Here is a 17862-nt window from a genome sequence, read left to right as displayed (position 1 = left end):
GATACTTCTCGAACCATAAAATAAAGAACTTTGCGATAAATTACCCTTAGGTGATACAAATTCAAACTAATCAAATGAGTGTATCGCCTAAGGGTAATTACCCTGAGTGAGCTTTGAAAGTGAATTACCCTTAGCTCACTCATTTGATTAGTTTGAATTTGTATCACCTAAGGGTAATTTATCGCAAAGTTCTTTATTTTATGGTTCGAGAAGTCTCTGGTTTAAAGATCATCATATTTTTCAACGGTCAGTATGGTGGCAGAAAATAGATGCAACATTGCAATATTAGGTTCATGTGAACTCAATACTTTCGATATGAAATATAAATTTATGTGTAAAAAGCAACTAAAATTACAACAAATAAAAGGTCTAAACCCATAATTTTAAAACTATCTGAGTTTAATCCTAAAGATCTTAAACGTTGAAACCATAAAACTTAAATCCTGAATCCGTCTATCTGTGGTGGATCTCTTGCTTGTATTTAGTTGCAAAGATACAAAGCTCCAATATATGCAAATCAAAATTCTCAACCCCATCGCCTCACTACCAAAACCTAGAAAAGAGAATCTCAAAAGCTAAAAATCTGTTATAATTATTCATTGTGATCACAATGCACAATACATTTCACAAATATATGAATGTATAACGTGGACATCACCACGTTATACAATATATATTGCATAACGTGGAGCAGCCCACGTTATACAAAATATTTTTGTATAACGTGGATCAGTCCACGTTATACAATTTTTTTTATTTTTTTTAATTTTTCGTTGATTTGCGTCTGACAACCGAAATTTTTTTTGGGGTATATCGTGGATCAGCCCACGATATACCCCTTTTGGTATATAAATATTTTGTCATCCCCTTTTGGTAAATACCGTGTATTTTTATACCCTTTAGGCTCCGGACTCAAAGATGGGATATCCCATCTTATCCCAACTCTTGGGATAAGATGGGATATCCCATCTTATCCCAACTCTTGGGATAAATTAGTCCCGGGATTACAATCCCGGGATAATTTTGACTATCTACCAAACGACCACTATGCCCTTATTTATGTGGCACAAATTTCGAGATTCAACCTTCAAAATTTTGACCATTCAAATATATAAAAGCTTTAAATTTTTTTGACATAAAATTTATATAGTATTTAAAACGGAAAAGGGCCAAATATACCCTTCTTTATACTTTGGGTTCAAATATACCACTGCTATTATACTATTGGTTCAAATATACTCCTCTTCCGTTCAAGTTGGACAAGTTGGACATCCAATCCTACGTGACACTAATTTTTGAAAAGGTGGATGTCACGTGGGCTGACACGTCACCACCCCTAACCCATTTTACCCCTTACCTCTATTTGTTCTTCCACCATTTCCTTCCCCTACACCACCATTGCCATCACTAAGAATTGAGAATGTTGACACTTAAATAAAGACAGAGAACTGAGAAATGAAGAAATTTGGGAATGTGAAAATGCAAATATTTTAGGACCATGTTCCAAAAATTAAGATTTGGGAGGTGCTGCCTAAGATGGTAACGACACTAAAGCCCTATCAATATTCCTCTGATTCGGATTGAGCTTTCAAGGAGCATATTTTATTTTTGAGTGCTAATGGGATGGTTCTTCTGGGTATAAGCAGTTGTACACTGTTTTTGTAACAATCATCTTGATCCTTGTTTTGACACTTATTGATCATTGCCAGGTATATCTTGGTAATTCAATTGACTTTGCCAGTTCTTATCATTGTGCCGAAGGAATTCTCCGTCTTCATGTAAGTGCCAAAATTCTCAATTCTTAGTTGGCAATGATGGTGGAGGGGAAGGAAATGGTGGAAGAACAAATAGAGGGAAAGGATAAAATAGGTTAGGGGTGGTGAGGTGTCAGGCCACGTGGCATTCACCTCATCAAATATTAGTGTCACATAGGATTGGATGTCCAACTTGGACAACTTTAACGGGGCAGGGGTATATTTGAACCAATAGTATAATAGCAGGGGTATATTTGGACCCAAAGTATAACGAAGGGTATATTTGACCCTTTTCTGATAGTACAGGGGTATATTTGGCCCTTCTCCGTATTTAAAAACTACCTAACGAATATACTCCTAAGTCTCAATGGAGTAATTAACAACTTAAAAAACTTAAAAGGCATTAAAAAAAAAACCCAGTTCATAAATTGAGAAGTAACGTAATAATACGATTCCTTCACTGCATGAAAAAAGATAGAGATAGGAGAAAAACATTAAGCTTAAAATTGAAAAGCACGAAGCATCAAGGACAAGGAGTAGATTTTCACTATTTTTTTACTAATAACACATATCTCCTAAAATCCTCCAGCTCTTTTCTAGTTGATCAGAGACTTTCTATGAGTATCCGAACATGAATCCCACAGCTTCGTTTTTCGATCCATAGCTTTTCTTCAGTTGTTTCTAGATTTGTGCTTCAAGAGCATTTTACGGAGCTCAGCAGCAATGCGGACCTATGCCCAATGTAATGGTGCTCCAACACCCGTTAAATTCGACGCAGTCTAGATATAGTTATATAAAAAATATATGAAAATTGGGTAGAAAAACTCGAAAAGCACCCTAGAAATAAAAAACACAGCTGGGTGCTTTGCTTTCCAGGTGAAACTTTAAAGATTTGGATGACCAGGGAACTTGGGTTCGAATCTCTGCTCAGGATTTTATTTTATTAAATTTAATGAGGCACCCACGACTCTTAAATTCTAGGTCCGCCACTGAGCAACATCAATCTCATTGGCTTGTCCCTCAGGCCTGTAGTAACCAGTAACTGGATCTGGCACCCATGATGTCTTCACTGATGATTCCTCTCCACTTCTTTGCATCATCCTTGGCACACCTCCTTTGGCACCACCGGAGACCACACCTTGTGATGCCGCCGCATATCCACGCCTGCACATACATACATAATTCATATACACGTCACATAAAAAAAAAAAGGAAAAATTTCAAATATACAGCCAAACATAAAATATTACACCACGTAACCCAATATACAATACTTTATACAACATTATACCTGAGTAGAAAGCATTACACATAATGCATCAACCTTGTATAAAGTGTATAAAAGGAAACACAAATATGGACTAAATCGGATAACAAACTCAAAATATGGGCTACATGGCGTAAATATTCTCTCCCAGTAGACATAGAACGTCATTTAAGAAAAAACTCTACTCCAAAGTAGATCCCTTGTTTCGTTCTGCCTAACTTTCGTTCAGATGGTATATGTAGGTTCATAGAGAAAAAGAATTTATTACGCATAAATATGAATATATATCAAAAAGGAATGTTTAACGGATGCAGGGCTAATCGCGCTTATCGATTTAAAAAATTGGATCGAGCTTTGTAATTCTTGAGGTTTAAAGGCTATATCCTGCTCTCTATATCCTTTTTGATCTAACATGAAATAAACTCCCATTATGGAAACCTTTACCACCCCTGGGGCGGAGCCAAGTTGTGGCCAGGTGTTCATCCGAACTCCCTTTAGCGAAAAATTATCGTGTATACACAAGGTTAAAATTATTTTTTATGTATAAATAATAGATGTTGAACCTCGTTGGCTTCCTCGTTTCTTATTCTTTTATATTTTTGAACCTCCTTAGTGAAAATCCTGGCTCCGCCACTGCTCCCAAACCCTCCCCCGCCCCCCAAAAAAAAAAAGGAGATCGAACAGGTTGCACAAATAACACGATAAAGAACATTTGTAAGTAATTGATTAATTTGTTGACAACCGAAGACTCAAAACCAAGTCACTAACATCCTTTTTTGACCCTTCCTTCATATAATACTTTTTTTTCCCCCTTCTTTTTCCACTATAAATACAGCTGATAATTTGCATATCTTTCACAAAAACTACATACTACTTTTTTGTGCCTTTCATTTCATTTTCTCTCTTTGCTGTCTTTGAATTTAAGCATTTTTTTTAAAAGAAAACGTTTAAGTTTTTAAGTCATGCAGAACCCCTCAGCTCCAATTTATGGCAAAAAACCGACGACCGGCATCCCCGTGCCGGGCCAGTTACAAGCTAATCATCCCGGAACTTGGTCCACTGGACTTTTTGACTGTTGCTATGATGTCCCAAACTGTACGTTGTTCTTTTTTTAAGTCCTTTTGTGTTAATTTTGTACAATAGCTATGTATCTTTGTATATTTCGTAAACAATTAAGTATCAGTAGCCAGTAGCCAGTGACGGAGTCAGAATTTTCATCTAAGGGGTCAAAAATTCTAAAAGGTAAATATACGAAGATGTCTGAGGGTTCAACATCTACTGTATATACATAATAAAATAATTTTAACTTTAAAAATACACTGTAATTTTTTGCCGAGGGAGTTCAGCTGAATCCCCTGGAGCTAACATAGCTCCGCCCCTGTCAGTAGCAGAGTCACATAGACAGAAGATGGGTATGTTGAACACCTTTTGTCAAATTATACTGAGCATGACACTATTTTCTTATTAATTTTTTCCACAAGGAAAGTTAAACATCCTCAATGAATGTCCAAGTTTCACCACTGAATAACTATAAATTTCACAGTTTACTCTTAATGAGAATTTCTTTTTAACCGTGCACACAAATATTATGACATGGTATATATTTTAAATCACAAAACTTAAAAGCTATTTTTATTTCTTAAATTTAATTCCCAATCAAACTATGAAATACAAGTTCGGAGAGGAGTAACTGTTTTCCCCTTTTGCATGGTTTTGTTACCATTTTATTATTGAATTATTCTTCTCTTTAATTTCTGATTTTTTAAGCTTTTATTTTTTCAGGTTTCATAACTTGGTTTTGTCCATGTATTACATTTGGACGGATTGCAGAGATCGTGGACCAAGGAACTCCTTGTAAATTCTTTCACATAAATTCATTACTCCCCATCTCAATTTAGATGAGAATTGAGCTATTTGGAAAATCAAATAATTCTTTCTTTGATTACAATTTTAAAAGAGTGGAGAAAATCGTAGCCAAAGAAAAAGTTATTTGACTCCAAATCAATAAGTCAACCTCATATAAATTGAGATGTAGGGAGTAAATTTTTAACCTTTTTTTTTTTTTTTTTTTGGACAAAAACAATTGTGACGTGTGATCGATATTGATTTCAGCTTGCTGTGCAAGTGGAGCTCTGTATTTTTTGATACAAGCATTTACTGGATGTGGATTCATCTATTCAAGCTTTTATCGTACAAAGATTAGGAAACAATACAATTTGTCAGAAAGCGCTTCTGGGGATTGTTTGCTTCATCTCTGCTGTGGAAGTTGTGCTTTGTGCCAAGAGTACCGTGAGCTTAAACACCGTGGATTTGACATGTCTATTGGTAAACACATATTCCTCTTTTATGTTTGTTTCTTATTCCTCAGTTCAATATCCGTTTGTGGCCCGATTAATTTGCATTCGCGTTGGAAAAATCTATCTTTTTGGAGGTATAAAGTATGTTCTGCCAAAGGCTACTCCTTTTTAAGGACTCGAACTCGATCGAGAACTGTAGTTAAGGATGGAGGGTTACTTATATATCACCCCATTAGTGATGGAGTTAGGATTTTCATTAAGTGTAGTTAAATTAAATATAAAAAAATAAACATATGAAAAAGTCAAGGGAATACATGAAAAAGTCAAAGGGATTCAATACACACACAAACATATATCTGAATTTGCGTCAGGAGAGGAGGTAAAACGCTTCATATCAAAGGCAACTCCATTCCCAGAACTCGAACACGAAACCTCTAGCCATAACATTTGTTGGTGTAAATATTCCTTGACCAAAAAAACAACAGCAACAAAAAAGTTAACCTTTATCTTCCTTTTTATATGACATTATTAACATTTATTTATAAAAATTAATGACACTTTTTTCATTTTTATATAACTTTAAACTTCTCATTTTACATTTAATAATATCCTTTTAAATAAATAAATAAAAAAACAATGCCATGCCATGTTTAATACTATAAAATTTAGGAATATTTTTTATATGTGCGTATGAGAAGTCTTTTTGCCTATCTTAAATTGCTTATTCGGTCAAACATTGCCATATATAAAATAACAAAGGATACAAAATATCTTCTTTTTAGCTAAAATTGTTAAGATACTTATGGTTCTTGTTTTACAACATATATATAGGTTGGAAGGGAAATATGGAGAAGAACCAAAACAAAGGGATAGCAATGGCTCCAGAAGTTCAAGGAGGAATGACTCGTTAAATGGACAAAATGTTGACTTGTTCAGTGTGATATATGTATTGCTCTTTCTTTAAAAAAAAAAAAAATTGAGATATGTAAATATTGCTCTTGTCCTCGCAAGATGTTATATTGGTTGTTGATTGCTTATGATAAAAAAAGTGTATTACTTCTTTACTATCCTTCACCTTCTATGATAATTGTAAGATGTGTACTTGTTACCTAGTATTGGGTGGGTTTGGTGTTGGGTCAAAAAAATTGAATTTTTGGGGCCCGTAATTCAAGTCATCTTTCTCGGGAGGATTTCCTGACATTTGTTTTTGCACGGACTGTCCTTCTTTTGGGGTGGTCTTTAATTTTGAGTAAAGTACCTATATATACATATTAAGGAGAAATATTTACAAATCATATAATAGTTTTCTATTTATAAAACATAACATTACAAACTCTATAACAAACATACTTTTTTTTTTTTTTAATTTAATTTTTTTCGCTAAAAAATTTGTGTATGAAAGTTGTATGAAATGTGTATATCTCGCTCAAGGCTTAAAAAGTTCGCTCAAAATTTAGTGTATGAAAACGGTATGAAAACTGTATGAAATATGTATATCTCGTTCAAGCCTTAAAAAATCCGCTCGAAATTGTATGTATGAAAACGGTTTGAAATTTGTATCTTGCTCAAAGCTTAGAATTTCGCTCACATTTTCGTGTATAAAATTCATGTTAGATTTCTCTAAAATTAATACAACTACAACAATATTGTATACAACTTTGATACTATATTCAAGACTTAAAAGAATTGCTTAAATTTTAGTGTATGAAATGAGTATATCTTGCTCAAGACTTAAAAAATTCGCTCAAATTTTGTGTATGAAAAACATATGAAATGTGTAGATCTCGATCAAGGCTTAAATATTACACTCAAACTTTTATGTATGAGAATGGTATGAAATGTGTATATCTCGCTTAAGACTTAAAATTTCATTCACATTTTGTGTATGAAAAACTATATTAAAAATTTCGCTTACACATTTTATACAGCTTTCATACACAAAAATTTGAGGTAATTTTTTAAGCCTTTGAGCAAAAAATATAATTTTTTTATGTTTAATTTTTTTTTTTAAATATTTTTTAAAAATAAAATTATTTTTTTTAAAAAATATTTTAAAAAAAATTATTTTCTGAAAATAAAATAAAAAAATGAAAAATATATGAAAATTTGTCATGTTTCGTAAAATATCGTTATGTTTTGTAAACAAGGAAAACTATCGTCACGTTTCGTAAATATTTCTTCTTAACATGTATATATCCGCAGTTTTCCCTGTAATTTTTGCCCCACAAATTGCTGATCTTTAATTTTTTTCCCTTCGCTTAAAAAAGTGATCGAAAATACCGTTCGAATCCCTCTTAGTAAAAAAAAAAACCGCAAGTTAAGGCTTTGGGAAAAGTCTGCTTTGTGCGGCATAGGTTGCCTTAAGGCATAAATAAAAGCTCTGCCGCATCTGGCAGAGGTTGTCTTAAGACATAACTAAAACTCTGCCTTATAAGACAACCTATGCCGGATCCGACATAACTTTAGTAACTAAAAGTCTGTCTTATACGACAACCTTTGCTGAATTCAGGAGAACTTTAGTTATGCATTAAGGCTATGCCGCATAAGGTAGACTTTTCCAAAAGCCTTGCCTTGCCAAATTTTATTTAATTTTTTTTTATGCCTAAGCCGAGGTTCGAACCCAATACCGTAAGGTATTCTAGGCAAAGAGCAAAATTAAAGACCAGCAATTTGAGGGGCAAAAATTAAAGACCACCCCGAATGGGGCATTCCTGCGAATTGCCCATTTCCTGAAGCTAATCCATGGGTCACAAATAATTAGGCAAATTATTTAAATTACAGTTTTATCGAACACTGAAATATATTTTGAACAAATAATTTAGAAACAATACTTATAGCTTGTTTGACCTATCTTCTAAAATCAACTTATTTTGAAAAGTGTTTTTTAAAAAAATATTTTTTGTGAGAAGCAGTTTGTGTTTGGTTAATTAATTTTAAAAAACATTTTTGAGCAGCAATTAGCGTTTGACCAAACTTTTAAAAATTGCTTTTAAGTGTATTTTTCTCAAAATGCTTTTCAAAAAAGTGCTTACGGGGGAAAACTACATTTGTTAGCTTCTGAAAAACTGCTTCTGCCACTCCGCAAAGTACTTATTTTCTCTCAAAAGCTTGGCCAAATACCTCACATTTTTTAAAATAAGCACATTTTGAAAAAAATAAATACTTTTGAAGAAAAATAAGCTTGGCCAAACAGATTATCTCTATAAGTTTTATGCTGTTTTTCATTAATAATGAGTAAGTTCTCCTGGCAGAGAATTGCTTGTTTTTCATTCAGTAACATGTTGTAACCATTTAAGCTAAACATATTATTTATTGCCGAAATAAAGATCGCTAAACATATTAATATATATGGAGTCCAAACTAACCACAAACAAAACATATTATTTTTGGTAATATGATTTCTATTACCAAAAAATTGCAAATGCAGGTGAAACGTAAAGGAGTCTCAATTTTCCTTGTAAGGAAACCCTTTCACCATGGAGTTTTCCCTTTTTTCCACAAACATTGAAGATATGCATTCTTGAGATCAATTTTCTAGCAATACAAAAAATTAAAGGTACTTTTAAGCATTAGAAAAATGGGTATCGACAAGGTACTCTTAATTTTTTTTTTCAGAAACCCTGATACATGTAACACTGATATGTGGTATATTCTGTATAAAGGAGTCTCAATTTTCCTTATAGGAAAATCCCCTTTCTTCAACCATGTAACACTAATACAATTTGGAGATCCATTTTCTAGAAATATAAAAAATTAGAAAAAATGGGTATATGAAAGAAAGCTGTTGGTTGGAGATGAGAATGATAATCCACTTTTAAACATTTTTCTTTGGCTTTCACATGCCGATGCTATTTTTTTCAAATGCTCTTTCTTTCATTGGGAGTAAAGGAAAATTTACATGAACTTTTAGATTACATGTTCAATAACCAAAAAATTTTAAACAAACATGTATGCATCAGAGAATGAAATAATAAAAGAGTTTCAAAAACAATCTAACAAGGAAGACCAGCAGCCCCAGAGCAATTCAAACAAAAAACTTTGATTTAAAAAAAAAGAGAGAGAAGCTATATCTCTAAGAGCAAAACCCTTGTTCAAATACAGAAGAGAGAGTGAGACGGTGCAAATATATGTATATATGTCAATTTAGTTTGATATTTTTTTTTAAATGTCAAATCAAACAAAATAAAAATGTCAGCCTTGACTTAATGATCATTTTTTGGGTCAGCTCTATATGGGTATTGAAACCAAGTTTAATTACTTAAAGTTTTTGTACCTTTTTATATTAAGTTCTGAGTTTACTGAAAATAGTGAGTGCTAACTGCATGGAGCTTTAGGCTTGTAGTTAATCTCTACGTTAAGTGTATAACTATCACATTTGATTCCTTATTTGCATTAGTATTATTTGCCATGACATCTTTCCTAATCTTCTTTTATTTGATTTTCATTGAGTCGTTGTTCTATCAGAAAAAAACTTCTCTACCTCCCAAAGTAGGGTTAAGATATACATACTCTCTACCTTCTTCAAATCCTACTTGTGGGGTTACATTGGTTATGTTGTAGTTGTTGTCACGCTGGACTCTCCCTGAGGCGAGACACTTAGTAAACACCTTGAGACTCGTGAGTAGGGCATTGTTATGTGAGGCTTACGCCCCAAGTGTTGTAAACACGCCTAGCGCTCAAGATTCGGGGCTCGCTCAACTACTCCTACCAAAATCATGTGTTAAATTCTTTTGTTAGTACTGTAGACTTTCAAATCATTTAACTAATGAATAGTAAAAGTTTGATTCATCTATAGAACTATGAAGAAGAAGAGGAGGTATTTATAAATGAGAAATAGAGTTCAAGTATAAATATATTAACTTAGGGTTTAAAATAAAAATTGAAGGGGGAAGGGTTGTTTGGGGGCCATACTCATATTGGCCGTTTGTTGCCATTGCCAATAGCTAATTTTGAAAGTGGTTGTTGGTGCAAGCCCTAGTTAGTGCGGATTTTTTAAAGCAATTCATTTTAGAGGGGGTGGGAACGGGTCAGGGAAGGATCAGAGCGGGACGGAACGCTACCGGGCCAACGGGGATGGGAACGGGCCGGATCAATCGCTACTGTCACACCTAAGCCACGCTTTTGCCAACAACTTTTCTTTCTGGTGGACCTAGCCAAAGTCCAGGAACAGCTACAAAGACTTCAAGAGACCTTAGTCGAGCCTTTTTTCCTCCCCTATCGCATTCTATTGACTTTTTTCATAGTAGTAGCAGTCTAAGTGCCAGCTAAAGAAACCTTTGAGTATGTGCAGCCGTCATCAAGTCTTTTTTTCCCATTGAGTGGTATGGTTTGCGTCATCCACCATTGCATTGAAAGGACCATGCATGCATTCACTCCTGAAATTGCACAAAATTAGTCTTAATAACTTCTCTTTTCACAAGACAATTTTGATAAGGAATTAACAAACTTCTTTGTTTAATAAGTTCAATAATCCAACTCAGTCCAATCCTTCATATTTTTTGGGCATTTCAAATGCTAGTACGTATCGTAAAGTAGAAGGAAAGTAAATTTTACCAGTAATGTCACTTCTATGGTGACAAGTAGTTTTTTGGTGTCAATCTTTTGGAAAGATCCAATGCAATCATCCATCTTTTCACATTTGAAAAAAAAAAACGAAAAATTGATATTCAAGATGATACAAAAATACTGGTACTAGTAATTACTCTATAGAATGGAAAAATACAAATCATTTAAATGGAAAGATTTTTTCAAGCAGAAGGATAACCAAGCAATGGACACTGAAAGTTATCGAATGGAAGATGGAGAGACGACATATTCACAAGTTTTCAAAATCAGAGAGAGTCACTAATACTTTTAAGTCCATTTTTTAATTGTACATTGACTTGTGAAACAACATAGAACTCTTGGTATTTCTTTTCACTATATTCAATTCACTCTTCTATAAAGTTCAATAGTCCAATTTAGTCCAACCCTGCATTTTTTTTTCGCATTACAAATGCTAGCACAGTTCAGTTATAAGCTGATTGTGGATTAGTCTTTAAATCTCTTCAGAGAAATATATAGAAATTTGCCAGTTGCTACTGGTGATATCCCTTCTATGGTTATAAGTAGTTTTTGGTGTCATTCTTTTGAACAGGATCCTGCACAATCATCCATCTTTTCACAGCTGGAAGAAGAAAAACAAGAAGAAAACAATTGATGACACAAAAATGTTTTAACTATTATATAGAATGGAAAAATACGAATCCTGTAAACAGAAAATTTTGGCAAAAAAAAAAGATTACCTAGCAATGGACCTTGAAAGTTATCAAATTGAAGATGGAGAGACAAAATATTCACGAGTTTTCAAAATCACAAAGAGAGCCACTAATACCGTTAAGTCCTTTATTTTTCTGAATTATACTATTTGATTAATCTTCGAAATGCGTATTTACTATTGCTATACCTTCAGTATATCTTGTGATTAGGAGAGGAGGCTTGAGGTACAATCCGCGCATAAAACATTTTGATCCAGATGAAATCAAATTTACATGAACACTATAATATGCAGTGATAAAGTTTTATTTGAAGTAGATTTTAATGTGAGAATTCTATTATCTACACAGACTTGTGCATTGACTTGTGAACAACGTGAAACTCTTGGTATTTTTTTTCACTATTTTCGATTGACTACTACAAAAGCAGTGAGGCATCAAAAATGGATCTTCCACTTAAACAATAACTTGCATAAAGACACTTGCAAAATCTGGGATCAGGAGTAATGTTTAAGGCCTTAACTGAGATAGACATGAACACACTATTGAGTGATAGAATTGCTAGTGACTAAAAGCCATGTGGATTTGACACTTCACTCAGGAAGGATACAAACAAAACCGTTTGTCTTTAAATGATGCTTATCATGATCAATATTGTTCAGAATAATCAACTAGCAAACCGCTCCACAATTTCAAAATTCCGGGGCAAAGAAAAAGATGCAGAAAAAAAAAGTAGAAAACGAAAAGAAATACTTCATCAAGCAGACTAGGGAACCCACCAGGTTTTCTGTGCATTTTCACCAAAATCTATCATCTCCTTGATCTGTCAAGCTATGATAGCTTGAGCTCAAAGACAAATTCAAAAATAAAAAATTAATTAACTTTTATCAGCTATGACTGTAGCTCCCTTTATGCAGTGCTTCAATCTCTGTGCAAATCCCATAATGCAGCATCCTTTTAGCTGATTTCGACTGAGTCGAGCTAGATTTCATCACCAAGAAGGCTCATTGACAAAAGTAGCCTCATTTGGCTTTAACAAACCGCACTTCACATCCTCGTGTACCATCATTTTCTCCAAAAAACTTAACAACAACCTCAGAGCACCCATTCTTCATGTACCCATGAATCATACCTGTACCCATGAATCATACTAGTCCACGAATAAACATCTCTATACGGCATCCGAGAAAACATCGAAAACCCCAAACCCATATCCTCGTTCTTCCCACAAGCACCAAGCATCGCATTATACGAGACAACACACGGTTCAAGAATTTCATCGAACATCTTGCGTGCACTCCCGAGTTTACCCGCGTGTGAGTACAACCCGATAAATGATGTACACAAATACAGGTCACCCAAGACCCCTCTTCTCAGGACTTGACAATGAAGACTCTTGCCTATATATGAAGCCAAATGGGGCGGGAAATACGCGGTTGCTTTGTTAAGGGAAGGGAAAGTATGGCTATTCGGTTGAGCTTGATGAAAGAGCATGTGAGTGAATGACATGTGTTTGTACATAAACTTTTACTATCTTTGATATGCTAGATCATAAAGAAGTAATCAAAGACATATTTCACTGTCCCACGAAACAAAAGAGAACTGAAAAACTTATCCATATCCAATGTTTATACCAAGCCAATAGATGAATGATGTGTTTGTGCATAAAATTTTAGCACTTAATCATGGTTTGACTAGGTATTCAACTTATATGATTGCTTTCTATAAAGTATATGTACGTCTGGATTTGATTGCAAAGTTCAATTAATAAATTTCTTATCTTTTTTCTTAATTACATCAAGTAATTTCAATGGCAAACTAAACGTCAATTACAAGAACTTGAGCTCCTTCAGCGATCATCTCTTCAACTATTCGTCCAAATTTCTCTTCTTACATAACAGTGTATACAACAACAATATACCCAGTGTAATCCCACTAGTGGGATCTGGGGAAGGTACGATGTACGTAGACCTTACCTCTACCTTTGTGGGGTTAGAGACGTTGTTTCCCTTAGACCCTCGGCACAACGATGCATTACCGAAAGAGGTTAAACACAACCAATAAAGCAACAATGTAAACACAAAATTAAATTAACTAAAAGAGTTTTTTACATTTCGAACTTGAAACTCCTTGCTGCATCTAAAAATTATCAATTCATAGCTAGGTTTCCAATGACCAAACGGAATAGTAATATATTATATCTCTTTTTGAGACTGAAGTAATATATCATAGGCCTGGTGCGAATTTTACAGAAATATATGAACGAAGCAACTATCTCCCAGGCCTATTTGACTGATAAACAGAAATTTTACATAACTCGAATCCCTAAACCTTTCATTTAATTCCCTAGCTGCTCTACTTAGTTCCAATGTTAGTGGACTACAATTACATGATACCATCCTGGACAAACAACAACAATAACATACCCAATGTAATTCCCACAAGCGGGGTCTGGGGAGGGTAGGATGTACACAGACCTTACACCTACCTTTGTAGCGGTAGAGAGGTTGTTTCCAATAGACCCTCGATATTTAGATTCGAGAAAAAACAATTTAATTTCATTGGCCAAATTGAGGAATTCAAGTCCAAAACGTAGTCTTTGATCGATTTTGGGCAAAAACCATCTGCAAGGTCTTATTCAAAAATCACTCCTAAACCATAAAATTTCATCAAATGCAAAAGGGGCAAAGCATAAGCCCCAACAAAAAGTTCCAAACTTTGAAACTTTTGCCGACAAAAATTTACTACAGACAAAACAATACCTTAAAGATTCAGCCTTTTTACTTTCGCATTCAATAATTCAAGGAACATCTCATTATATAATCAAAGAAAGACATATAGTTAACTCATTTATAAGTAGATAATAAAGCAAGGAAGAAAAAAAAAATTACATTTAAGCTGCAAATTCTTGAATTTTAACCAAATGGGGTTTCTCTAATATGTTTTTGTTTTTTGTTTTTTTTGTTTTTTTAAAATCCCTTTTTGGTCTTCACCATTCACTCAGGTTATGTGAAATAATCTCCCACGCAATACCGGTAATCTGTTTAGATACTGAATTGGTCCCTTACATGAACTTTCTAAGAATTTCTTAAACATCCCACCCGTTAATGTTGACCTGGACCCGAAAAAGGGTCAAGTATGGTGTGTGTTTAAGAAAATGAAAAAATGAATTTAGTTACTTATGAAGGCTGAATATACTAAACGGAAAAGGCTCAAATATGTCATCGAACTATCGGAAATGACTCATTTATGCCACTCGTCAGTAGTTTGACTCATTTATGCCATCGAACTATAGGAAATAACTCATTTATGCCATCGACCTATAGGAAATGACTCATTTATACCACTCATCAATAGTTTGACTCATTTATGCCATTACTCATTACCAAAATGACTCATCCATGCCGTTTTTCATTAAAGTCGGTTTTATAATACAAGATATGACACGTGACCTCCAATTAGAGGTCCACGTCGTTTAATTAAACCAACCCAATTTTAAATATCAAATTATGAAAAAATCCGACCCATATACTCTGCCCACCCACAATCATAATCTAGTTGGAGGCCATGTGTCATATCTTATATTATAAAACCGGCGTTAATAAAAAACGGCATGGATGAGTCATTTTAATAACGAGTAATGGCATAAATGAGTCAAACTATTAATGAGTGACATAAATGAGCCATTTCGTATAATTCGATGGCATAAATGAGCCATTTCCTATAATTTGATGGCATAAATGAGCCAAACTATTGACGAGTGACATAAACGAGCCATTTTCGATAATTCAATGGCATATTTGAGCCTTTTCCGTATACTAAAAACAGAATCCATAAGAAAGGTCACAGTAGCACGAGGGTTAACCAAGCATCCTGAATTACACGATTAAAAACACATTTTCACATTTTCCTTTAAGTAAAAACATCTCAAGCTTCATGATCTTGTAACAAAACCAAATTATAAATACTGGATAGGAATCCACAACCAGTACCAGAAAAACACCAAAACATATGTTCGTAGCCAAAAAAAAAAAAAAAAAGAAGCATTTCTAAATGTGATTCGGCCAAAAACGAAAGACCACCTATGCAGGTTATTACAAGCAAAATAGCCGATCCCCATCATATCATTATGAAACATAAAATTGAGACATACGGGTGAGTAAGACATAGGATTTCACCAAATTTTCACAATAAGGTGTCAAAAATCCCCAATAAAAATAAATAAAGTTCCAATTCATGAGATTATCAGCTACTTTTGCTGGGGAAAATGAAATTACCAAACAAGACAAGCGCATTAAGACAAAGAACTCATCAGATGCAAAAGGATCCTAACATAATCCTCAAGAAAACAAAAAGTTTCAAACTTTAGATAGGCGATTGGACATAAATTGGGTGATAATTGAAACATAGTACTTTTTGAAGTTGAAGTTGTGTTTGGACATACATTTTATTTGAAACAAAGTTTAGAAGTTCTGTGAGCGACCAATTTTTCAAATTTGATAAACTCTTCAAAAACTAACCAAAAAATCATTCAAATGCATAACCAAACAATGATTTGAATTTTCTTTTATTTTTTATTTTTAAAAAGGAGAAAATAACTCATTTCCAAATGGATAACAATCAGAAATTTTCGAACCCTTGATAAATTTCATCGGAAAGTCAGCTATTTTTATTTGTAAACATGAAATTAGCAAAGAAGAAAAAAACATATTAAACCATAGAATTCCATCAAATGGAAAAGGGTCAAAACAGAAACCCCATCAAAGCAAAAAGTTCCAAACTTTGAAACAAAAAGAGTACCAAGATTCGGTCTTCACTTTCCAAGTTCAATCATTACAGTTAGCTCATTTATAAGCTGCAAATTCTTGAATTTACCTTTAAGCTACAAATTCTTTAATTTTTAACAAATGGGGTTTCTCTACTATGCTTTTTAAACTAAACTAAAAAAAAAAAAAAGGGTTACCATTAAGCTGCAAATTCTTGAATTTTAGCCAAATGGGGTTTCTTTACTATGCTTTTGAAACTTCAAAAAAAAAAAAAAAAAAAAAAAAAAAAAAAAAAAAAAAAAACACTTTTTGGTCGACTGATTTGAGCGATGAATTGGGGATTCAATATTCAATCGGGTAATTGGGAAATAATCTGTTTGTGATAGTAATTTAAATGCTGATTTGGTCCCCAATCTTTTATTTATGTGAAGTTTGTCCCCTTCATATAGTACTACTAACTTTTATTTGAAGAGTCAAGCTAGTTTTTTAATATTATACCATGATTGCAATTACTTTAGACGTTTTAGATGGACAAAATTATTTTATCATATCCCATTGTAATAACAAAAACAACAACATACCCAGTGAATCCTACGGGGTTTGGGGAGGGGGCAGACCTTACCCATGCCTTAGGTAGGGAGGCTATTTCCGGAAGACCCTCGGCTCAAGAAAAAATATAGGAAATGTCAGATACGGGCAAACAATTCAAAACAATTATGAAAATAAAAACAATGAAAGTGAATAAGCCATGATAAACCATTCTGTGCAAACAGATACTTGCAGAAATCAAGGGACAAGAAATTAAAGATCAATGCAACTACTCGTAAGAAATATCTCATTGTCATATTTTAGAAATATTATGATATTAAAAAATAATTGCTAATTAGTTGATCTCTATATTTATTTGATTGATCTGTTAAGACATGTGAACACAACTTTTATCTTTTAATTCAAATTCAATATAATCTTTCAATTCAAATTTCCAAGTGAATCATACTCAGTTTTAAAAAACTTTATCCTCTAATTACAATTAAAAAACTAACCTCACTTAATTTTACTATATTGCCTGTTGATATTGTCAAAACTTGTTACATCGCCTTTTGGTATAGCTCGTTGCTTGACTTAATATTTTTACTTACTATTCTCCTTTTAATATTGGGATAATTTACGAGAGAACACTATTCAATTTTTTTTTCATAACACTAACCAGTGGCGGGGTCAAGATTTTTTACCAAGGGAGTTCACATATACAAAGAAGTAAACACATGAAGAAGCCAAGGGTCCAACATCTACTATATATACATAAAAAATAATTTTAACCTTGTTTATTCCAATATAATTTTTTGCCGAAGAGGGTTTGGATGAACCCTCTCGCCCCAACCTAGCTCCGCCCCTAACACTAACCTCTTAGAATATTTACTACTCCTATATGATATTTACCAATAAGAAAACACAAATCGATATGAATTCTACGGCTTATTTTTCCCGTAATATTTCACGTTATGATTATTATAGTTTTAAAAC

At 33.5% G+C, this 17862-nt stretch overlaps 2 protein-coding genes across 2 annotated transcripts; one reads left to right on the top strand and one right to left on the bottom strand.

The window, feature by feature from the left end:
- Window positions 1-2410: 2410 nt before the first annotated feature.
- Window positions 2411-2964, bottom strand: LOC132629221 (protein SENESCENCE-ASSOCIATED GENE 21, mitochondrial-like). The gene is made up of 2 exons (XM_060344935.1): window positions 2753-2964; window positions 2411-2485 (listed from the first exon to the last, which is right to left on the bottom strand). The coding sequence occupies exons 1-2, from the start codon at window positions 2939-2941 to the stop codon at window positions 2426-2428; spliced, it is 249 nt and encodes an 82-aa protein (XP_060200918.1). The 5' UTR covers window positions 2942-2964; the 3' UTR covers window positions 2411-2425.
- Window positions 2965-3877: 913 nt separating this feature from the next.
- On the top strand, window positions 3878-6667 carry LOC132629222 (protein PLANT CADMIUM RESISTANCE 3-like). The gene is made up of 4 exons (XM_060344936.1): window positions 3878-4116; window positions 4804-4875; window positions 5134-5346; window positions 6150-6667. Exons 1-4 carry the CDS (start codon window positions 3984-3986, stop codon window positions 6227-6229), a joined length of 498 nt encoding a protein of 165 aa, XP_060200919.1. The 5' UTR covers window positions 3878-3983; the 3' UTR covers window positions 6230-6667.
- Window positions 6668-17862: the final 11195 nt, after the last annotated feature.

The sequence above is a fragment of the Lycium barbarum genome, chromosome 2 (genome assembly GCF_019175385.1).
Source record: "Lycium barbarum isolate Lr01 chromosome 2, ASM1917538v2, whole genome shotgun sequence".
Taxonomy (NCBI): Eukaryota; Viridiplantae; Streptophyta; class Magnoliopsida; order Solanales; family Solanaceae; genus Lycium; species Lycium barbarum.
This window is presented reverse-complemented; position numbering and strand designations above follow the sequence as displayed.

Coding starts and splice junctions, on each gene's coding strand:
- LOC132629221 (XM_060344935.1), bottom strand. CDS start 2,941: ATGAATTATGTATGTATGTGCAGGCGTGGATATGCGGCGGCATCACAA. Junction 2,486..2,752: donor GACAAGCCAATGAGATTGAT/GTTGCTCAGTGG, acceptor CATTGGGCATAG/GTCCGCATTGCTGCTGAGCT.
- LOC132629222 (XM_060344936.1), top strand. CDS start 3,984: ATGCAGAACCCCTCAGCTCCAATTTATGGCAAAAAACCGACGACCGGC. Junction 4,117..4,803: donor TTGCTATGATGTCCCAAACT/GTACGTTGTTCT, acceptor TTATTTTTTCAG/GTTTCATAACTTGGTTTTGT. Junction 4,876..5,133: donor CGTGGACCAAGGAACTCCTT/GTAAATTCTTTC, acceptor TATTGATTTCAG/CTTGCTGTGCAAGTGGAGCT.